This window comes from Oryza sativa, chromosome 1 (assembly GCF_034140825.1).
Source record: "Oryza sativa Japonica Group chromosome 1, ASM3414082v1".
In the NCBI taxonomy this organism is placed as follows: domain Eukaryota; kingdom Viridiplantae; phylum Streptophyta; class Magnoliopsida; order Poales; family Poaceae; genus Oryza; species Oryza sativa.
In genome coordinates this window covers 24,143,929-24,167,206 of record NC_089035.1, presented here as the reverse complement: position 1 = coordinate 24,167,206, position 23,278 = coordinate 24,143,929, and the positions used below count along the sequence as shown (strand labels likewise).

At 45.8% G+C, this 23,278-nt stretch overlaps 5 protein-coding genes across 6 annotated transcripts; 2 read left to right on the top strand and 3 right to left on the bottom strand.

The window, feature by feature from the left end:
• Positions 1-3,739: 3,739 nt before the first annotated feature.
• Positions 3,740-5,485, top strand: LOC107280913 (septin and tuftelin-interacting protein 1 homolog 1). Its single transcript, XM_015783045.1, has one exon. It carries the CDS (start codon positions 3,740-3,742, stop codon positions 5,483-5,485), a length of 1,746 nt encoding a protein of 581 aa, XP_015638531.1.
• A 1,075-nt stretch (positions 5,486-6,560) lies between these two features.
• Positions 6,561-11,443, bottom strand: LOC4324596 (putative pentatricopeptide repeat-containing protein At3g25970). Of its 2 annotated transcripts, none has more exons than XM_015758461.3 (4): positions 8,843-11,443; positions 8,640-8,724; positions 8,358-8,550; positions 6,561-7,873 (listed from the first exon to the last, which is right to left on the bottom strand). In XM_015758461.3, the coding sequence occupies exon 1, from the start codon at positions 11,399-11,401 to the stop codon at positions 8,924-8,926; it is 2,478 nt and encodes an 825-aa protein (XP_015613947.1). In that variant the 5' UTR covers positions 11,402-11,443; the 3' UTR covers positions 6,561-7,873; positions 8,358-8,550; positions 8,640-8,724; positions 8,843-8,923. The 2 variants fall into 2 exon arrangements, with proteins under 2 accessions (XP_015613947.1, XP_015613935.1); XM_015758449.3 differs by having other exon boundaries at positions 6,636-7,873; positions 8,323-8,550.
• LOC4324597 (thiamine phosphate phosphatase-like protein) lies at positions 6,925-8,622 on the top strand. The gene is made up of 4 exons (XM_015758491.2): positions 6,925-7,236; positions 7,322-7,443; positions 7,555-7,759; positions 8,102-8,622. The coding sequence occupies exons 1-4, from the start codon at positions 7,054-7,056 to the stop codon at positions 8,444-8,446; spliced, it is 855 nt and encodes a 284-aa protein (XP_015613977.1). The 5' UTR covers positions 6,925-7,053; the 3' UTR covers positions 8,447-8,622.
• A 640-nt stretch (positions 11,444-12,083) lies between the features above and the next one.
• Positions 12,084-15,280, bottom strand: LOC4324595 (uncharacterized). Its single transcript, XM_015758482.2, has 5 exons — positions 14,479-15,280; positions 14,323-14,375; positions 13,238-13,404; positions 13,016-13,164; positions 12,084-12,915 (listed from the first exon to the last, which is right to left on the bottom strand). Exons 1-5 carry the CDS (start codon positions 15,239-15,241, stop codon positions 12,473-12,475), a joined length of 1,575 nt encoding a protein of 524 aa, XP_015613968.1. The 5' UTR covers positions 15,242-15,280; the 3' UTR covers positions 12,084-12,472.
• Positions 15,281-16,075: 795 nt separating this feature from the next.
• On the bottom strand, positions 16,076-22,748 carry LOC9270873 (serine/threonine protein phosphatase 2A 55 kDa regulatory subunit B beta isoform-like). The gene is made up of 14 exons (XM_015766589.2): positions 22,374-22,748; positions 20,874-20,977; positions 20,676-20,771; positions 20,476-20,595; positions 20,019-20,186; positions 19,717-19,808; positions 18,872-18,990; positions 18,059-18,182; positions 17,805-17,928; positions 17,370-17,438; positions 17,168-17,259; positions 17,007-17,084; positions 16,735-16,802; positions 16,076-16,656 (listed from the first exon to the last, which is right to left on the bottom strand). Exons 1-14 carry the CDS (start codon positions 22,504-22,506, stop codon positions 16,520-16,522), a joined length of 1,524 nt encoding a protein of 507 aa, XP_015622075.1. The 5' UTR covers positions 22,507-22,748; the 3' UTR covers positions 16,076-16,519.
• Positions 22,749-23,278: the final 530 nt, after the last annotated feature.

Sequence of the window (23,278 nt, the reverse complement as noted above, 5' to 3'; positions counted from 1 at the left end):
GAGGCGGGAGAGGAAGACAACAGGAAGGACCAGCCGGCGTTGGTTTGGCAGACGAGGAAGACGACGAGGAGGCCAAGGCCAGGGGTGGCGGTAGGCAACAACGAGGAGCCTCAAGATTTCCAAGCAGCAGCGGCAACGTCAACTTCTCTCTCGCCTCGAAACCAGCTCGCTCACCATCTCCCCAATGTTGCGACGGCCGCACTCGCTGACTCCCGTCTCGCTCGCTGTCTCCCCTCCCTCGAGCTTACACAACAGCGGTAGAGGGGAGCACGCTGACGAAGATGACGGAGAGGGATACGACAGGGCGGGGGACACCATGGGATCACCCGGAGGAAGGACTCGGCAAGGAAGGCAGCGGTTGTGGGAGTGGGGGCACGCAGGGCTCGAGAAACACGAGCTTCAGCTCTAGGTCAGCAACGGAGTGCTTCAATCGCGTGGTCTCCTCTAGTGCCTTGTCCCACTCTGTGCGCATCACTGCTACGAGCCGTCATGATAGGTTGTGACATCCTGGCACAGGGCTTAATAGGATTAATAGAATACTCATACCAACAAGTTGCAACTTTGCCTGGAGCAATTTCAGGATGGGTGACTGACCGGAAAATTCTTCCCGGGTGCACACGAATGAGGACAAGGTGTGCTGAAAAGACCTTGTGTTGGTCTGTGAGGGCATCTATGTCCAAGAAAAGCTGCCAGTTGTAAGTAAGCCCGGCTTGGGAGAGGCGGGACGTTACATAATGGTATCAGAGCCTACTCTCGCAGTTTCACGGGTGCGTGTTGGTCTGTGAGGGTAGTCTATGTCTAAGAAAAGCTGCCAGATGTAAGTGGGTCCGGCCTAGAAGAGGCGGAACGTTACATAATGGTATCAGAGTTGACTCTCGCGGTTTCACGGGCGCGTGTGTTGCAGTTGCACAGGCATAGTGCGCATGGCTGGTGTGGACTCGGAGTGATCACACTGCATGGTACATGCGCTGGCACTGGACATATGGACGTGGCCAAGAGGAGACATTCCTAGCTTGGGGTTGACTGACGACGTCGATCTCTTAAGGGGGTGAGGATGTGACAGCTTAATTGCAACTTCTTTTTCAGAAGCCGATCTCCAAAGAACTCTAAGGTTAAGCATGCTTGGCCTGAAGCAATTGCGGGATGGGTGACCGACCGGGAAATTCTTTCCAGTGCACACGAGTGAGGATAAAATGTGCAGAAAAGACTTATGTTGCGTGCGAAGACACTACTTGAAGCAGTAGCTAGAGCAGGAAGTAAGTCGTGGAGTCCGCTACGCCGCCACCCCCTTCTCCACCTCGGTTCGGGCACCCCTGTTCTCTCCACTTCGACTCCTCATGTCACTCCCTCATAGGCATCGTCGGCGTTATTCCCTCGCACCGGTCTCCCTTGCCATAGTCGTTGCCGAGCTCCTCCCCCTTGTCACCCTGTTCTCTCCACTTCAACTCCTCATCGTCTCCATAACGTAGTCGTTGCCGAGCTCCTCCCCCTTGTCACCCTGTTCTCTCCAGTTCAACAAGCATGAGTGAAAATCGCCTTGAAAACAGTTAAGGGAGTTATTATGTACCGGTTTTAATAGTCGTAGTATTAATATATCTAGTAATTCCCCCTTTAAACATCCTAAACTGGTCATGGGCCCAATGACATTTTTTTCCTCTTCACAACTGTTCTTACTTGGCGATGCGCTCTCAGTTCATTATGGCAACGATTAGAGTACGCTGAACCTGGATAATGTTGTTCTGAGAAAAACTTGGATTATATTACACAGATCTACTCCCTCCATATTTTAATGTATGACGCCGTTGACTTTTTGTCCAACGTTTGACTATTCGTCTTATCTAAAATATTTATATAATTATCATTTATTTTATTATGACTTGATTTGTCATCAAATGTTCTTTAAGCATGACATAAATATTTTCATATTTTTTCAAAAATTTTGAATAAAACGAATAGTCAAACGTTGGTCGAAAAGTCAACGGCGTCATACATTAAAATACGGATACGGAGGGAGTAGTTTACAAGATGAACCGTGCGGGGCATCTATCTTGTTAAGAATGAGAGCTAAACATGGCAAACTAACTGTGCTAGAATACTAGAAAAAATTTTAGAACTGAATATGAAGGAAATTGATTCCTATAAGGAAAATAGATAAGTGCATTTCCATTATTTAGCAATTTACAAGAGGGGCCGGATTTCCATTATTATAACTGCGCTTCACGTGAAAGGATCTGAACCAAACGTTAACGTCATAGGAGTTACTGAAGTTCAGGTGGTAGCTCGTATTAAGGCCAGGTTTAGTTTCCAAAAGTTTTTGTTCTGGGTATCACATCGGATATACAGATAAACATTTAAAGTATTAAATGTTGTTTAATAACAAAACGAGACGAATTTATTAAGCCTAATTAATCCATCGTTAGCAAATATTTATTGTAGCACAATATTATCAAATCATGGAGCAATTAAGCTTAAAAGATTCGTCTCGCAAATTAGTCACAATATGTGCAATTAGTAATTTTTTAGCCTATATTTAATACTGCATGCATGTGTTTAAACGTTCAATGTGACATGGTAAAAAATTTTGTGGTGGGATCTAAACCCGTGATCCAGTGACGAGGGGAGCAACACGGTTGTTTCCATGGCCTTTTCTGTGAAATCATTGTGATGATTAATATTTTGTGATGAATAATTGGCTTTACAAATGATTTAATCAATGAAAAGATGTGTGGATGTTGGTGTGAGTGCGTGTGACTAATGTGGGTCAGGTTGTGATATTTGTATCTAGAAACGGTTGTTTTATCTGATTATGTGCAGGTGACTTGAGATTAGCCTTGGTCAATACTGAGGACCGAAACTATGCTCAGGGAGGAGCAGAGGTCTAGTGCGATCGGGATACCATGTGAGAAGGTGAGTAGAGTCAGAATTCTTGAAGGACAAATTTGGTCAACGGTGGGGATCGGGATTAGACTCAGGGAGGAGTTGAGGTCTAGACGGTTAAGGATACCGAGTGACGAACTTGGATACAAGATGGCACATGGTCGGGTTTCACGTGGTACGTGTGCAAGCGTCGGTGCTCGCGACGGGAGTTGAAAGAAAATGGAGAGGAGTATCTGATACTACAGTACGGCGAGGTACTGTAGCATGCATATATGTATGTGTACTGTGGCGAGCAATGCGTGGTGATGGCTGTTTTGGGAGCAGTAGCTGCACGTGTGCTGCAGCAGCAGCGGCTCGGTTGGTGGGCAAAGCCGAGTCGGCCCAGGAAGCAGCAGGGAACGGCCCACGCGGGTGCTCGGCTCCGAGGCGGATGTGTCCGATGCCGCGAAGGACGAAGGAAATCGAGTGCCGTGGAGTCCGACTGGGATTGTGGCCGGTTGAGCCTGCAGTTTTATATGTGGATTTAGATATTGAAGATTGAGTCCAGAGAAACTAGGAGTTCTACTCCTACTTTTTTAAGGAGGTTTTGGGTCTATAAATAGATGAGGAGTTAAGGTTCAAAGAAATTGACTTTTTTGAGAGAGAAAAGTTAGGGTTTACTTGAGGTCCTAGTTTGTGAGTTGAGATAGGAGTGCTTTAGGTGCAATAAAGTTGATCTACTTTCAAGTGTTCTGTCGATACGTGTTTTTTTCGATCCCGACGGTTTGACCGGAGGCGAGTCAGCGGTCTAACTGGCGGGCGGTCACACCGGCGGCAGGGAGGCGGTCCAACAGGCGACAAGGGGAGTAACACGGTTGTTTCCATGGCCTCCGTCGACGACGAGGGGAGAAACCAAGGTGGTGGTCTTCCCCATGGCGAGAGTACTACAAGCGAAACGCCGGATCTTGGCACTCCTCATGCATCCTCCTCCAACACCGAGACTAGTGGCGTGCAGGAAACTACGGCGGTTGCAAGCAAATGCGTGCCCACCATCCACTTTGTGCGGGCGAGCTCCGGCGACACGGATCACCATCGTCTATCGTTGTTTTCCCCACCCGCTTACTGCACTTCCTACTATCCCCCGTTGCCGCCGCAGCCCGGGAGCCTGGCGACCAACCAGATAGTGGCGAGGTTGATGGCTCAAATGAACTACGAGGAAGGCGCCGGCCTCGGCAAGTACGGCCACGGGATTATCGATCCCATCAAGCCGACCATAAAGTATGGGAAAGGAGGCATTGGAAAATTCGAGTCACCGTACGACAGCGACTCGAATTATGACATGGGGCCGCCTACAGAGCCCGAGCTCGAGCGGGGCACCGGCGAAGCAGAGCCAGAGGCCATCGTCGACGCCGAGGAGGTCCGTGCCATGGACACGCTACAGAGAGAACGCGAAGCCTATGCCGCCGCGCGGGCGTGGGAGCGGCACCACGAGAAGGTTCGGGCCTATAACATGCGTGGGCAACGCCCACCGAAACACGACACCGCCGCCGCCGACGACTGGGAGGGGATAACCTCCGGGTACACGGCGATCAAGCGCGCCTTGAAGGTGGTCCGGGGGCAGAGCGAGTCGGGGAAGCTCACGTTGGGCGGCCTGATCCACGAGTTCGCGGGAGTGAAGGCGAAGTTCCCGGAGGAGTACAGGACGAACCGTATGCCATACAAGGCGATCAGCTTCGCAGCGCCGCTGCTCCACTCGCAGCTGAGCCGACAGTACAATGCAAGTGAGTACGGAGGCACGAAGCCGTTGCTGAACCGTACACTTGTCATGGTAGAAGCGCTCAAGGACATGCTAGGAGCTGACACGTCGGCAGCGTACCCTCGCCTGATCCACGATCTCGTGATGGCGCCGCCCTTGGATGCGTGGAGGTGGAGGGCTGAGGAGCCGAAGCCGATGCTACGGTTCATCAATCGATGGAAGGGCCTCCTTCCGCAAGCCACCATGGATTCCATACTGGATGAGGTCATCTTGCCGGAGCTGGTAGCCGCGGCGGACGTGTTTAGGCTGACAACGTGGTCGAGTAAGCCGAGCGTTTGCGTGGGCATGTGGATTCCTCATCTCGGCCACGCCCGCCTACGAATAGTGTACATCATTATAAGCAGGCGGCTCAGAGATCGATTGTGCGGCGGGATCTCTGACTACGACTACAGGCTTGCGTTGCCATGGAAAAAGGTGTTCGATCCAATGAGCTGGGACGAACACATCAAGCGGCATGTGCTGCCTCACATGAGGAAGGCTCTCCATGATCTCGAGATCTCGGTAAGAATGACTTGGCTACAAAACAACAACTTCTTCCCTCTTGTTATGAGGTGGGCATCCATCGTGCCAGTAAAGTACATGGTGCCACTTTTGATACAAGGGTTCTTCAAGAAATGGATGTACGCCAACTATCGGTACCTAATGGGCGAGAGGCCTCGGCTAGATGAGGCGATGGCTTGGTATGAAGTGTGGAAAGGGCTTTTCACGCCGGAACTGCTCGCGGAGAAGCGCGTGGTCATGCAACTCGAGGCTGGCCTCGACATGATCAACCGCGTGATGCAGGGACTGGAGATAAGCGTGCCGAAGCATTAGAGCAAGTACAATAGCAGGCTATAAGCCAGCTATAAACACATATGGAGGAGATGAAAGAAGAGAGATGAGCAGCGGGCTACAGATTTGTGGTCAGCTGCAGTACGGGCTTCAAGACATAATGTGTGTATGATAGGTGGGACCAGATATTAATAGTGTATAGTATATATTTATAGGTAACTATTGTATGAATTGACTACTAAATTGACTATAGACGATTTGGAGCCAGTAGTTGGCTATACTATTAAACTTGCTCTTAGTAACATAAACTGCTGAGGTCTATGCGAGTTCGAGATGCTTAGCCCCTGCTAGTAAGAAGCTTGTATGTGTTAGATATGGAAAACTCAATTCATCCCTTAAGAGGATATCTCATCATTTCTGCATGTCACTTAAAAAGTCATCCAAAATTTTTTTTAAAAATAGTAGGGTAGATCAATATGTGATATGCCACTTCACAAACATGCAAATTCAACTTATACAAGTAGAAACAAAAATAACAAATTTGACTATGAATAGAACGTGTAAATCACGGTAAAATTTGTTATTTTTGTTTTGAATTGTATAAATCGAATTTTAACCCGCATGTTTGCGAGAAGATATATCATATATTGATCTATCCTGATAATTTTTTTTTAGAAAACTTTTATAATTTTTTGAACGACATGCACAAAACGAGGGGATGTCTCCTCGAAGGGAAAAAAAACAGTTCCGTTAGATATTGTGTTTACCACAAATTTATGCATGACATCTACTATCATGTAATCGTGACATGAAGTTTAAGTTTAGTTTTTTTTTTTTTTTTTGCCTCTTTGCTTGTTATGTCTATACTATGTCTATGAATGTTATTTTTACTGGCTTTTGATTTAAACCTAGAGTTTGATTTTTTTTTGGAACGGAGAGGTAGACCTTTGCATCTTATCGGTCAAACCATAAAAATAATGTCTACAGCACTAGCAACAACGAGAAACTCAGAGCTTCCAAAGAATATTGATGCTCAATTTAATAGGTCCATGGAGGCTATTCCCACTTCCCAGTTCCAATCCTCAGTAGTAGCAGTGGTTGACGTGTAGTTACTATAGACGGACAATACCTGTCGGTTCCAGGTAGGCTTTTATATAGATTAAATATAAAAGAGATGATCGCTAAACAGATGTACTAAAAATCGATGACCACGATCGATCTACTAATTAATGGTACCATGGGATACAGAATCAGAGAGCAAACATGTGTAAGGAGGAGGGAGGCAGGCAAGTCAGCCTGGAGACGGCAGCGCGGGCAAACGGAGAACACGGCACAGGACAGGTCATATTGCGGATTGCGGTGGTGTGGTGGACGCGTAGAGTAGAACCCTAACAAGTCGCCACCGGCCCAACAACCACCACCGGGGTGCGGGGTGCCTTGCGGCCTTGCCTATATAAAGCCGACACGGACGCCACGCCACCAAAGAAGTCACAAAGGAAATTTGCTTGCAAACGTTGGCGTCAGTCAGGCGCCGCCGTGCGTTCGTCTGGCGACCGCGACTCCATCTTGACCCTTCCGGCCTTCCCCCGGTCACCGTCGGAGCAGCTCAGATGGCCGCTGGCGTTGACGGCGACACGGCCGCCGCCGCCGCCGCCGGAGGCGGGGTGGTGGTGGTGTTCGACTTCGACAGGACCATCATCGAGTGGGACAGCGACGACTGGGTCATCACCAAGCTCGGCGCCTCCGACGCCTTTCGCCGCCTCCGCCCCACCATGCGCTGGAACCCCCTCATGGTACGATCACCCTGCGCGCGCACACACACACAGAACACAAGAACATGCATAGATTGAACCTGCGAGGATGGGTGGCTTCTTCCAGGACAGGATGATGGTGGAGCTGCACGCCCAGGGGAGGTCGGCCGACGACATCCGCGACTGCCTCAAGAGCGCCCCCCTCGACGCCCACGTCCTCTCCGCCATCACCACGGCCTCGGCATTAGGGTACCGCACCATCAATGATCAATCCATCCACCTCTAAAGCTCTGATGGCGCCATGGATAATCTTTGGTGGTGGTGGTGGTTGTGTTCCACCTGTTGTGTTGTTTGTTGCAGGTGTGATTTGAGGGTGGCGAGCGACGCCAACGCCTTCTTCATCGAGACCGTGCTGGAGCACCACGGCGTCCTCGGATGCTTCTCGGAGATCAGCACGAACCCGGCGCGCGTCGACGGCAACGGCAGGCTGAGGATCTCGCCGTTCCACGACCCCGACGACAGCTCGCCCCATGGATGCAGCCTCTGCCCCGAGAACATGTGCAAGGTATGGACAGTAGGACACCAGCAGATTGACAGGTCAGTTCACATTTTTCATGTCAGCCTTTAGCGCGTCCGCCCCGATGCACGTGGCTGATGGAGACAAAAGAAACAGCATCATCTGTCCAAAAGAAACAGTATAGATAGATCATGGATAAAGCAAAGAGTGTGATGGATTATGCAATCTGAATCTTACACATAACAAATAAGAATATTGCATTGTTCAACAATTATAAGTATTAAAGTTTCTTTGCGCTAAAATCTTAGTGCATTTATTCAGATGAAGAGGGATATGAATAATGGAAAGCATGCATGGTCCCCCGCTAAAGTGTAGCTTTATCATGTGCAGGGCAAGATAATTGAGAGGATTCAGGCGACGGCCAATGGTAAAAGGCATTTCATCTACATTGGTGATGGCAGAGGAGATTATTGCCCCTCCCTTAAGCTAGGGGAAGGGGACTATGTCATGCCAAAGGAGAAATACCCCCTCTGGAATCTCATCAGCAGCAACAAACAGCTTCTCAAGGCCGAGGTTCATCCATGGAATAATGGCGAGGAACTCGAACAGACCTTACTTAAGTTGGTCAACAAGTTGATCACCCCACCTGCACAACCATCCCAATTTGAATATAAATGTGATATGAGCAATCCAGTATCCACTGAAGTAGGACAGGCTCTTCGTGTGCCACATTAATCTGTAACCAATTCTTTACTCACAATGGCAGGCAATATTGCCTTACCATTTCCATATGCCTCGACTAAGGAACTCTCCTCAGTCTGCATTTATCCTGATATGTGCTGTAATAAAAAGGATGCAATGATTTAACAGATAGATTTGCTGAAAGTGAAGGATAGCATGAGATTGAACTATATGGATTGAGACTTACTGAGTTACTGCCAGTTAAGTGGGCAACTATATAAGTCTTCAGACAAATCTACGTTTCCAGCAGTATAGTTTACCCTAAGATTAGCCTGTTTAAATCAGATAAAACAGTTCACCAATTAGCAGAGTTATGTAGATTGGATACTGAACACGCATCATGTACAATGATAATTCTCTTAAAAAAGATTCATCAGAACTAGATAATACCTGGAACCGGTTTTCTGGCCTGTGACTGCATTGACATTTCAGATTGCAGGACCAAGATGGGTGAAATACACCACTCAAATTTTAGTATTTAGCGCACCCATCTTGTGACAGGAAAACATGTAACTTCCCATTGATTTCAATCCAGCTGCACCCTGGTTCCTTCTTTACTCCACGATCTACTAGCATACTCCTAAGTTTAGCAACATCATTCCACCTTTTTAAATCCGCATAAATGTTAGACAACAATATGCAAGAAGATATATCATCTGGTTGTGACTCAAACAATTTTTCTGCTGCTCGCTCAGCAATCTCAATGTTTCCATGCATCCTACATGCTCCAAGAATGGTCTTCCATAAGGATGCATCTGGGGTCAATGGCATCTCATTAATAAGAGATTCAGCCTCAGCTAGTTTTCCAGCCTTGGCCAGAATATCAACCATGCAAGCATAGTGTTCCAGTGTAGGAGTAATTCCATACACACTACTCAGCAATTTGAAGTACCTCCTTCCCTCATCAAGTAATCCTGCATGGCTACAAGCTGAGAGGACACCCACAAATGTTATCTCATCAGGTACATTCCCCTCATCTATCATCTCTTGGAAGGCTTCCAATGCCTTATACCCATGACCATGTTGAGCATAACCACAGATGATTGTATTCCATTCAACTAAGTCATGTGTGTCTGACTCGTCAAATAGCATCTCAGCATCTGCTAAGTTCCCGCACTTCACATACATGTCAACTAAAGCACTGGAAACAACTGAACTGTTCCATCCTGATTTGATGGTATATGAATGCAGCTGGAGGCCACTGCCCAAGCACGCCAAATCAGAACAAACACTTAGCGAGGTAGCTAATGTGGCATCATTAGGCCTTTTGTTTTCTCGCAACATTGAGCGGAAGCATTCTATTGCCTTCTCACCTTCATCAGTTTTAGCATATGTTGACATAACAACTGTCCATGAGAACACATCTCTTTCTTTCAGTCGGTCAAATACCAAGCGTGCATTTGTAAAGCACCCAGCTTGCACATACATGTCAAGAAGCATTTTTGAAACATCATAATCTCCTTGAAACCCACTTTTAAGAACACATGCATGAACTTGACAACCAAACCTCAAGTCCATCAAGCTAGTGCAACACCTCAAAATTCCTACATAAGTATATTTATTTGCTAAAACACCTTCACAAATCAACTCCTTGAAAATCCTCAAACCATGCTCGCAGTTGTTTCCACTATAAAATCCAGAGAGAAGTGTGTTCCAAGAAGCTATGTCAGGCCCCTGCATAAGATCAAAGGCGAGAATCGCATCTTGAACAGCACCAGTTTTCACATACATACCTACAATGGCATCACACACTCCTTTTGTCCTAGAAAATCCACTCTTCACAATGTGTGCATGAATGCTGCGACATAGGTTCACATCACCAGTTCTTGATGCAACGATGGCTAAGCCGACAAATGTATATTGATTAGGTTTGACTCCCATGTCTGACATCTGCATGAAAATATCGAATGCTTCTGGAGCCATGTCATGCCGATCGAAACAAGAGATCATCAAACTGCAATGCACCACATCTGGTTCATCTATCCTGGCAAAGACCTCATAGGCATCTTCAGCCGACAGACACTTTGAATACATCTCAATAAGGCAATTGTTCAACACTCTATCTGTTTCCAGCCCTCTCTTGATCACCAAACCATGCACAGCCTGACCAGATTTCGCAAGACCGAGCTCCATGCAGCACTTGAGAACAGTAGGTAAAGTATACTTGCTTATCTCATCACCAGATTCCACCAGCTTATCAAAAACAAGCATGACCTTGGCGTAGTCACCATCCCGAGCATACTCATTGAGCAGAGCATTCCATGACACATCGCTTCTCACCGGCGAGTCCAACAAGGCTCTCTCAGCAACATCCACCTCGCCACAGCTCACGTAAGCCTCGACCAAGGAAGAAGAGACGTATGGATCAAGCAAACCTTCCAGCTTCACCGCCTGAGCGTGCACCTGAGGCGTAAACCCCAGGTCCGAGCCCACCGTGCAGGCCTTCAGCGCCGCGGCGAGCGCGAACCCGTTGGGGACGACCCCTTCCTCGCTCATCTCGGCGAACAGCCGGAGGGCAGCACCGGCATCTCCCGCCGCGGTGATAGCGGAGACCATGGCCGTCCAGGCGACGACGTCCCGGTGCGGCATCCCGTCGAACACGCTGCGTGCGTCCGCGAGGCGGCCGCACTTGCAGTACATGTTGAGCAGCGAGTCGTGCAGGAACGCGTCCGGGCGCGGCCCGGACCGGAGCAGGCGCGCGTGGAGGGCCTTCCCGCGGCGGAGCGCGCGGCTGGCGGCGCAGCCCTGGAGTGCCGCGGCGTAGGACCGGAGCTCCTCGGCTCGGAGTCGGAGGCGCTCATCGTCGCGCGGAGACGGAGAGGGGGCCGAGGGGTGCGCCGCGGCGAGGCGAGAGGGGAGTGGCGGTGGCGGTGGCGAGGGAGGAAGGCGGCGGTGCGAGCGGGAGAGGAGGGGCTCGTGGTGAAGAGCAGGGAGTGGGAGGGAAGCCATGGCTCGCCTCACCTCACCTTGCCGCAAGGAGCAGCCAAGAATGACACTCCGATGACGCGGAGAACGGCAAATACGCCTATCTCCCGAGGAGGCGTATTTTTACAGGAACGCCTCTCTTGCAGGAAGGCGTATTGCAATTTAGAAGAATCTCTTCTATGTACTGAAGACAGCATTCATGAGCCATGACAATATCTATCTATTACTCTAAAGACAAATATGTCATGACAAATCTGATTGAAGACAGTGTTCATGAGTTATGACAATATCTATCTATTACTCCCTCCGTCCCAAAAAATATCAATATCAAGTATTATGTTGGATTTTTATGGGACGGAATATCAAGTATTATGTTAGATTTTTATGGGACAGAGAAAGTGGAGCAGTGAAGACCGTGTTCATGAGTCATGACAAAACCTAGTATGTTGTAACAAACGGCGCTCAACTGAATTCTGACTCACGGAGTTCACATTTTATGCTTTAAAGGGATCACATGATTCCCATCTAAACGGCACAAGCAACTACTCTACAACATCTAAACGTAACTTGTGATGCAACACCTCAATTTTCACCCGAGCGTCCTACCGAACAATCCACCGATATTTCACGTCTTCACCATGATCGTCACAGAAAATAGCAACTCTACACAGAACATGCCAATGTTGCAATGTAGAAACACTAATCGTAACAGCTACACAAATGCTAAGATTTCACTAACTTAAAAGATGTTCCGTGGGATAACATAAAAGGTACTCTTCTCTTACAGAAGTCTTTAAAGTAGATCTACATTTTAAAGTCTCTATTGCATATAGAAGAGAACATGATATATAGTTTGTAGCATCATGCATCGAGTCTAAGTTAGCTAAGCAGTTACTACTATATCGGTAAGCCTGGCTGGGGTCGGGCTCTGCGTTGCAGATTATTATCCTAGAATCCCGCTTCATTCATCATCCAGACAGAAGCTGCATGACATCCTACAGAAGGGGAACCTGAAGCAACAGCAATCGTCCCAACTCCAGACTCGCCAAAAGACTCTCCCAAGTAAGCATTAGCGGATGGTTTCCTCTCTATCCATCAATCAGTTTCTTCCATCTCATCATCAGACTGTGGATTCTCTACCTCACTACCACTGCTCATACCATTATTTGCCGACAAGAAGTAATCCTTCACTGAGCTGTCTTCAACCTTGTACTTCACAAACTTGACCACATTTGCGTCTTCAGCCCCGCAATCCTTCCTTTTCCTCATGCCATTAGCCATCGCCTTCATAGACTGAGCAGCAGCCATAAAAGCATTGTCTGCTGTTTCCATCTCAACAGCTTCTTCATCCTCACCAGCTCTTGTGTCCATAACCTCCCCACCGCTCTGCTTGTCAATGAAGAAAAGGTCAGCATCTGAGTGAGTCATCCTGCTCTGGTAACCATTCTTGACCTCGTCATACATCAGCCTCTCCCTAATCCTGGAAACATTCTCTCCAAATACTTTGAAGCCCTTATCTTCCAGATCTACAAGCCACTCTGTCAAAAAGCAAACATATAGGGATTTCATTAGTTACTCTATAAAAACATCAACCCACTCTACTGAAAATCAAGTGAATCATGCTATATCAATACATACTGAGAAGAGCTTGAGGTGTGATAGCAGCTGGTTTGCTGAGTTGGTTGAAGCCAACTTGACTAGTAGCGCACTTGGCAAAATAAGTGGGGATGTTTGAAGTGAAGAAGGCATTCATGAAAGACATCGCCCTTCCTTGATCACCTTTGCTCCTGTCAGAAGGAAATGGAATGAGGAGAAATTTCTAACATCAGCTAAGTTCCGGTTACACAAACACTTTATCACCTGGCGTCATTGATGGCATCATGAGTGATAAGCAATCTTGACACATAAAGGGGCAAAAGGGAGCTATCAGCTTGATCAACTCCTGCTCCTTTGTTAATGAAAGAATAATCCACCAAAATCAGAGCATCATAAAGGACATCTCTCACCAAGATTTCATCATCAGCACTCTGAATTATGCATAAGAAACCAATATGCAGCATCAATAAGATGGCACAAAATCCCAGCAATGGCATCGTCACAACCCACATTTGATGGCTAATAACTAACAGCTCACTCTTCTAAATGAAATATTACCAGAGTAAATGAAGGAAACTGATCAAGTAGTCATCTACTCAAGGAACACATAAGAACAAGTGCGATATACAAAATAAATTAGTTTCGCAACAATATATGATGATTATATTGGTGAACTTAATTAATTAGGGAGTAAATAATATGGCCATGATCAGCATTTCCTTACAAGTAAACAGTATAACGAATAATATTTGTTCAGGCAACATCAAGTTTGCTAGCTTCTCACAACACAGCATAGTCATTCCTAGTGAATATCATATTATCAATTGAATAAAAGGGTGTAAGAATATCCACAGTTCAGACTTCAACCTGTTTGCTCATCCCAAAGATGAGATAGAACTCCATCCCAATTCAGCCTCCTTGAGGATACATCGACAGCAATAATGGTACAGTAACACCAGCATTGGGAAACATAATATTCCTAATACTGTTCTCCTCTTTAATTTCCGCAAGTTAACACAGACTCCTGAGTCCAAGCACAATTGAAGTACAAAGGAACAAGTTGCAGAGTTCTTATTTCACAAAGGTAATTTGTGCTAATTAACTAAACACACAACAGATAATGATAAACCTGAGCTTACACCCGCTTGTTAATTCAAGGCATGAGCTTATTAAGTTAATTTCAAATCCTAGGCTTCTTGTGATACATATTGGAATGACAATACTGTGGAAATACAATGTTCATGATGCCGAAATGCATTAAGAGGCTAGTGCATACTACCCCTATGTTGCTAGCCTAGTCATACACTAACTATATCCCTCAAATCAATCATTAAGCATGAAACACGTACCAGTAGTGAATAAACAGGTAGCGGAGGATTCACGAGCATGTTCAGCAGAACCCCTGCGAAATCCATCAGCACAACGGTCATCACAATCGGGTCACTGCACCTGAATCCTAAGAGAAACCATGATACAAACACAGGTAGCATCATATCAAGTCTTACCGAAGAATTGCTGGTTCTGGAAGACCGAGATGGAGCTCACTGCCCAGATCCTGAGCTCCTTCTGCAGCTCGGCGCGTGACGCGCCTGCCGCGCCCTGCACCTTGAGGCAGAGCCTGAGCAGGAACGCCTCGGCAACCACCGCCCCGGCGAGGAAGGCGACGCTGCAGCCTTCCCTCATGAGCTCCCGCCTGGCGTCCTCCCCGACAAGAGGGAAGAGCACCTGGAACGGGCACCTGTCCCTCGAGTGGCGCACGCTCCACACCTTCACCAGCTCGCCGAAGGCCGGTAGCAGGCTCCCGGCGTCGGCGCCGGCGCCGGCGCCATCGCCGGCGGCGGGGGCGGCGCGGCTGCTGCAGATGCTGATGTAGCTGAGGACGGCCTCGACCAGGGCCTCGGCCTCCCTCCGGGGCTTGGCGGAGTGGTAGAGCTCGGAGACGACGGGGGCGAGGAGGGCGAGCGGCTTGGCGGCGGAGCGGGAGGAGGCGGTGAAGGCGGAGAGGAGGTGGAGGAGGCTGCGGAGGTCGCCGGGGTTGTCGTGGAAGGAGAGCGCGGAGAAGAACCAGACGGCCTCCAGCGGCGGGTCCGGGTAGGTGTTGAGCACCCGGGAGAAGAGGGAGCGGAAGTTGGTGAGGTCCGGGTCGGGCGCGGCGGAGACGGCGGCGAGGAAGCGGGAGGTGGAGTCGCGGAGGAGGGACTCGAGGCTGGAGAAGCAGCAGGCGGCGCCCATGGAGGGGAAGTCCACCACGATGGAGCCGGCGGCCATGGCGGGAGGGGGAGGCGGAGGCGGGTGGATTCGGAAGCCGGTGGGGAGGAGGGGGGCCGAAACCCTAACCCTAGGTTTCGAGGGGAGCAGAGTGAGGGGAGAAGGGGAAGGGGTTTGGTTGGGGAATGGGGGAGGAGTTCGAAATGGTCGTGGGGCGTGGGGGGTTTTTGAAGATGGAAAGGGGCGGGGAGGGGGTGACACTGGTGGGTGGGTCCCACATGTCATTCGGCGATGGACCGTTGCGTTCGGCTCAGCTTGAGTTTGGGGGAAAAGGGGGCCCAGTAAAATATTTGGGCTAGAGGTATCGTGGGTTGATGACCACTTGACTTGAGACCGTGTGGATTCGAGGCCTAGTGAGATACTTGGGCTAGTACGGATTATCTTATCTATGAGCTTCTTTTTTTTTTATTATTGCGTACTAACCACGGGCTTCTCTCAAAACAAGCGAAAGCGACGAAAAAAGACGTTCGTCTGCTGTGCGCGTGTGGTGTGACATGAGCGTGGTGTTTCTGTGTGTCATATGCAAGTCAAAGTGTACCCTCACAAGTAAAAAACATTTCCAGAGGTAGTACTAGTACTTATTTGCACAAGACTTGTGTAAGAGTCAAGACATGACGGTATATTTTTCCTAGAATGATTTGAAGCATACAATGTGAAAATTATATTGACCAAACTAATACAAATCATAAGCAAATAAAGGGCTTAGACAAGTCGGGAGAGCAGAAAAGATGGCACATGTCTGCATCTGGTTTTGATGCTCATCCATTTTGCATTACGTCGCATAACGACGGACTGCTACCCAGGCATTCGGTAGGAAAGAAAAGCTACGGCACATAGGAAAGAAATATCACTTTTGTAAAAACAAAATTATCAAAAGCTTCAGTGCCTCTGTCCTGAAGTTACAAGACCATAATTTCAACATGAATACAACGGAAGATCATCCCCTTATCATCTAACCACAGATTCCCAACAGTTCTTGTTCCTTCCAAATGTCGAACTAGAAATCTTATCTTTTAAATCTAAATGAACCTATAAGGGAAAGACAGGCCTTTCCCCTCGAAAAAAAATAATCAGAATCAAGCTGCTTCCCGGGAATGATCGAGTCACTTCCTCTTGGACTCTGGACAGCTCTATATGGCACTCAAAAGAACAGCATGTGACCGGCCCAAAAAAAACACCACTACCAGCAACTCCCTGCTCTGCTGCACCAGGGGTTAAAACACTTCTCACCGGGAGCAGCTACCAAAAATACTGTCGCTCTTCTTATCCCCTCCTTGTTTATGCATAGTACATGTACAAGCTGTTCGCAGCGGCACAAGCAATTAAATTTTCGGATGGGTGCCATGCGAGATGGAGCAACTTTGTGCTCAGATCGTAGGAATTTCCATTGGCCTCTATTCCGGTGCTTTCAGCACCTGCATAAGGATTCAAAATTAGTAGTTGAAATGACGAGCTTCTACAAAGTTAAACATGCTACACATCATGAAGGTAACCTCGTCTAACAACTCTTGTCAGAGTGCTTAGAGATCTAGCAGGCCTTGTGGGATTCTGAAGTTGCCTCCTGGTTACACATTAGACAAATAAGAGTGGAAAAGATGGTTAGTGCCAATAGCTGAATTTGAAATACTCCACTTCATTGGAGCAAATGGGACTGGTAGAGGCGCATCAGATGAACACTATTATAGTTAGTTTTACAGGCAGAAATAAACAGCAGATGTGTACAGTATAAAGTTAGCTTCCATTATTCATATAGGAGAAGGATTACCTAGTAGGGTTTCGAGTTGCTTCAAGTGTCGTTGCCTCATTGCTACCAGTGCCACAACCAAACACACGAAAAATGTTGCTGAAAGAGCATACATCAACTAACAATTAGTTCACATGAAGGAGACCGAGCAGTACCATAACTGAGATGAGCAAAAGCAACACCTGTAAGAACCAGTTGCTACTCGCAATCCATCTCCGCTTTGACAGCACTCAAACTTATCAAAAATGGAATCATTTTCATATAAATCACATAGCTGCAGTTTCAGGAAGCAATACATGAATCAGAGTTACTCCAGTGAAATAGTTTATTGTTCATGATCCTCAAAGAAGTATGGATTATTCATCTTAACATGTACAGAATTACCTTGGGCCTTAAATACTCATGAACCTGGAATGTTGCAACTGGACCAGAGTTCATGTTAATATCCCAAAGCTGGAACAAAAGGAAAAAATTTATATGAACACAAAAACATCGAAGTAACAGCTGCAGAAAAATAACACCTCTATGGCTACAGAAAATAGTATAAATCACCAGCTTCCCAGAATGTAAACCATAGCAGTTACAATGAATATAGAGACCATAATAGTGAAAAATGAAGTATGAAACATCTGAGGCAGTATATGCAATGCAGTGCAGATATGTAGATGATCATCTAAAGGTAGCCCTGCTAATCTGGTTATCCTGTCTAGGGATAACTGAAGCATGATGTAGCCAAGTAATATCCAACATAATCAATGCTTCTTGATGACTAAGATCAATAAAAAGTAAAGGGATGTCAACAGGTAAACTGGTACAGACCTTCAGTGTCATGTAATCACGACTGAGAATATGTCTCCCATCCTTGGAAAACTTTATGTCTGAAATCGAGGCTATAATCTCAGTAAAGAATGATCTTGAACCTGGGGCCTCATGCTGCTCAAAGCTACACACATAGAATAGGAATAGCTATAATAAAAAATAGTACGAACAAGACAGGCCAATCCACCAGATGCTCATCCAAATAAACTATGTTGAATATTGAAAAAGAGTATGAGTAACAAATGAAAACTCACACTTGGGAATGAGTGTCACAAAGGGCTGACTGCCTCAGGTCAACAAGTCGAATGGAGCCCTTTGAGCTACTATAAGCCAATGTATTACAGTGAGTAGGGTGGAACTCAGCAGATGTTATCACCTCTGCACACAATACAATAAAATAATATCGATAAATACATTGGGCAGATAGATGATACTCCCTCCATCCACAAAAGTTACACATATTTCACATTTGAGTTTTTCCAAATAAGTGGTTCCTATTTGTAGTCTTTATGCATTTAAGACTTAAATGAAGAGATAAATTAAATGTTTTATTAGATCCCAAGGAGTCCTCTAAATACTCATTGGTTGCATGCTTGCATTCACTACTTGATTTTGTAACATCCAAGGTGATTTAATTTCTCCTTGGTCTTGGTGTCAAAAGTAATATGTCTAACTTTTGTGGATGGAGGGAGTACCTCTTAATTTGAAAGGTGTAGTAAAACAACAAAGGTCGGTTAGGATACACTTGCACAAAAACCAGTAAACCATCTTTGACATACAAACTTAATTATCACACAAATCCATTTTACTAAAACACATCTTAGCTTAGCTGACTTATTTGTCATAATTGCATGCAAGGAAACAGTGTTAGCAGTTAGCATAATGCAGAACTGTTTGAATACATGACAATTCAGAATGACTAGACCATGGGTTGAACATCAGTCACATAATTTTGCTTACTGTAGCTATATAGGACTGCATTTTTTTCCCATTGTGTGAGAAAAGGCTGTATATGTTAATACTCACTAGTCAGCATAGCTAAGAGTTTGAAGATTTGAAAGTTATACCAGTCAGGTCCTCCATGTTTGTAGGTTTAACATCAATAATGTTAAAACTTTGGTTGCTAATTTCCAAATTCCAAAGATTTATCCGCAAATCATCTGCTGATATGAAAGTCTCACCATCACTGTCGAAAAAAAAAAGAGCAGGCAACAATATGTCACTACATAAAACTCGAAAGGGTACATTACATCTAATCGAATGTATATGAGATGCACATCAGCAAAATATATAGCAAACACACATGGAAAGTAGGAGGTGGTGTATTAAATTATCTATAGCTGATGGCATACAGCTCAATCACAGACGATATTACTACAGATGACAAATTTTCAGCGCGCACACAAATACGGCACAAGCATCAAAAATCTCCTGTGGAGAATGAATTGACTATAGTGATCTTGGGCTACAGGGTTCAGATGAACTTCCCAAAACTATACAATATTACTACAGAGGTAGTAGATATGAATCTGTTAGGCTTTCGCTACCCTGATTTCCGTACTAGTTAAGGCACATTAAGGTATGTTTTACATTGAGATTATCAAACAAAGAGTCCCTAAAAGGATATTGAGAACTTTATTCTGGTATGTCAAAGAGCAAATAAATTTGGCATATTGTGGGATGCAAATTTATCATATATGCAGAAACTGTGAAGCTAGGTGGCTTGGTTGGTTACAAATATGCTAGATGCAGTTATCATGTGCAAGGTGAAACCAAATAAGCTTTTGCCCTTAAGAAGGCCCTTTTCTAGCAACACTCATTTGGAGCTAATGGCCGTGGTCATATTCAATAGCAACAAGTTCAAATAATATCTATTATACAACTAAATAAAAAAATTAATAATGTAGAAGACCTGTTATTTGAAATAGAGTTTATATGGTAGTCATGTGCATGCGTAAAGACTCTTCGGCAACTTGCAGAAAGACTTGTTTCTTGGCTTGTAACCTGTCATACAAAGTTAAGTAAATATAACAAATCAAAGAAATAAAGTTACAATAAACACAGGAAATACATATGAGGCAATAAAAACAACTGAATAGTTGAAGATGCATGCTAGGCACAACAGAAATGGCAGGAATTAGCTCAATAATACTGTCTGAGACCAATTTCGAATAGATTTTCTTGTGGTAATGAAAATTTTAAGTTCGGTACTACCACCACAGGCAGGCGAAGCGAATTGAGTCCAACAGGTTTTGAAATGCCACCATTTGGGAGATATGCGCTCGAACCACTAGCATTACTGCCAGCAGGTCTACCATTTGCAGATGCATTTGAAGGGCTCAAATTCATCTCAGATACCTTTTTGACCTTCTTTTCTTGAACCTACAAATAAAAAAAAAACTCCGATTAATATAGCTCAGGTAAGTACAAGAATAAAAGAATAATCCATTGCCAGGGCAAACTTTTGGTAGCAAATAAACCTGGAAAGGACAGAGTACATTAAGTATTTAAAAAGCATTTTTCAAGATGTTAAAATGTGTAAAGCAAATTTTGAACATCAGAAAATTCAAAATTATCACTGAGTTGCACATACATATGTAAAGAAGCATGCAACAGTTTAGCAATACTGGTTTACAAGAAATTTCTATGATTTCTAAATGATGAATAATACCTTCCAAAACTTTATTGTCTTATCATTTGTGGACAGAAGAAACAATGCTCCATTTGCTGTTTGGCACCACTTTATCTTGTTAATCTTCTCTTCAATTTCCAAGCTCTTCAGATAATCAAACTAATCGCATGACAAGACAAATTAGTTAAACAACAGAAATTACAGGTACTTCACTAAGCAGTTAGTCTTGTACAATATACCTCTGGTTCATGGCTTTGAAACTCAGTTTTGTAGCGAAATTCAGGATGCCTGCTAACGGAATAATCAACTTTCTCAGCCTCTTTTCTACAGGCATTCTAAGGGAAACAGAAAGAAAATATGTTCAGTCATCAGAGCGAGACAAGACAAGGTCATATGACTTCCTTTGTGAAAATGCACAGTCAGTTCCATATACATACATCCTTGGCATCTGTCCTTTCAAACAAAACAACTCGCCCCCCTCTGTCCCCAGTGGCAAGATGCTGTCCTGATTTATTGAATTCTATTGCCGATATGATGTCCACTACACAAAGGAACAAGAGAAACATAGTAATGTTAAAGCAGTTCACAACCATATTATACTCCGTCACTCTATTATTTAATATCAAGAAATAAAGGGAAGAAACATGTATTACAGCAGGCAAAACATCCACATTCCACACATGATTTCCCTGGTGCACGTGTATACAAGCAATGACTAAAAACTAAGACAACTGGAGGAGAAAATAACACAAATTGTTGCAAGTCATGTGTAACTTCAAAGATAGAGGTAAAGATACTCAATATATATACTAAGATAATGTTACAGAGTATTTTGGTTCTGCCTCTGATAACCAACACAATGGAAAAACAGAAAGACCTAGGAAATTGAGATCATTAATAGAATATTCATGTTACTTCAAAATGTGAGTACAAAATGCAGAGAATGAAATAAGCAATGGATCACATTAGAATTGCAGAGTAAATCTTTACTTTCTATTAAAAGTTTTGCATTTCAGATATATGACCAGTGACAATGCAACAGGTCCATTTTAACTGGGGTAGAGAAGAATAAAAAAAATATTTTCTTCATTGATATATCAAGCGTTATCTGAATATTCCAATAGTTTGTCAGACAGCAAACTCCTGTGCTCTCGACACAACAACACATCAGTAGCAAAGCAACAGCATGAGTCCCAAAAGGCATTTATGAGTCCAAGGCGCACACATCGCTAAATCCATGTTTGGAATTCTCCATTAGTCGCGTAGCATAACAACAATTTGTCGGCTAGCGACCATAATCCGATGCAGCACCACAACAGGCCATATCATGTGCAAACTCTAGTGCACACCATTCACATTATTGAGCTTACTTAAGCAGAAGAGGAGAACATCATAGATCATCTGCACTCGGCGACAACATTTATCACCTGGCGAACGCCACCCTGAATCCATAACTGTAGTTGCATATATACTAATAATCCTACAATGGCATTCAGCTAGATTCCGACAGAGTGCACCCTACCACCCTATCAGTCCATCACCCATGAAACCACCTCAGCTGCACCACCGAATTGCACAGTGCCTCACATCTACAAGTCAAAACTACCTGCGTGCTACACACGACAGGATAAAGGCACTGATCTGGAGGAGAGGGAGCAGCAAATTCCACATCCATGACACCTAAGCATCGGGCTATAGCGCATCGCATCCGAAGCAACCGCTGCCGCAGCGAATTGGTGACTCGATCTAAGCATCAGGCCCCCCCGACCATGGGCATCCCATCGCCCATTCACCGCCCGTCACCTCGTACCCAGCTCCGGAGCACAGGAACACTAAGATCCAGCAGCTAGCAGCACCCAGAGCGCCCCAAAAAAATTAAAAAAAAAACCCACGACGACGAGAGGGGCCGAGAGGGGACAAGCGATGGATCGTCTTACCATCCTGGACCTCCTCCCCAGCGCTGCGCTCGCCGAACACCTGCGAGAACCTCCACTCGGGCGGCGAAGGCGAAGCCTGTGCCGGGGACGACGCCGCCGCGGCGGGCTCGGGTACTACCGCCTCCCCGTTCATCGTGCCCTCCCCCCCCCCCCCCCCCCCCGCGCGGCGATGCGGCGGGATCGGATGCGTCCGCGTGGGCGGGGTGAAGGCGGGGGGGGCGGCGGGATCGGGTGGGGGGAGGCTGGCGGCGGACCACCGGCGAGAGGAGAAGGGCGGGTGCGCTACGCGAGCGCGGCGAGGCCGACGAGGGTTTGGGGTTTCATGGGGGGTGGAATGGAATGGAATGGCCAATGGAATGGAGAGGAAGAGGAGACGAGGAGAGGAGAGAGGAGGGAGGAGAGCGAGATGGGGAGGAGGGGAGGAAGGGAGAGGAGAGGAGGAGGTGGTGGGGGCAAAGGCTTCGACACGACAAACGGAGAGGGAAGAGACCAAAAGAATTGGTTTTTTCTTTTCTTTTCTCGCTCTCTCTCTCTCTCTCTCTCTGTGTTTTGTGTGTGTGTGTGTGTGTGTTTTTTTCATCCTTCCTTTTGGGTTTTCTATTCATGTTTTGTGTGCCATCTGCCCATCTCCAAGGAGATTGCTAAGCGATGGAAAATATAATATTTTTTCCACGAATGAGAAATGGTTGTAAGTTTTAACTCTAGCCAGTTGGGCATTGTGTTTTGCTCCAAAAAGTAAGTATATTGTTATGCTGGTTGTTGTTTCTTTATGACCATTGGATAAAGAGAAACCGGAAAATTCTTTACATATCGTTCCATAACATGTTGGGTGCTTATTATATATCAGTGTAAGCTAATAAATGTAATAAGTTGCTTAAGATATTACTAGCAATTATATTGATGAT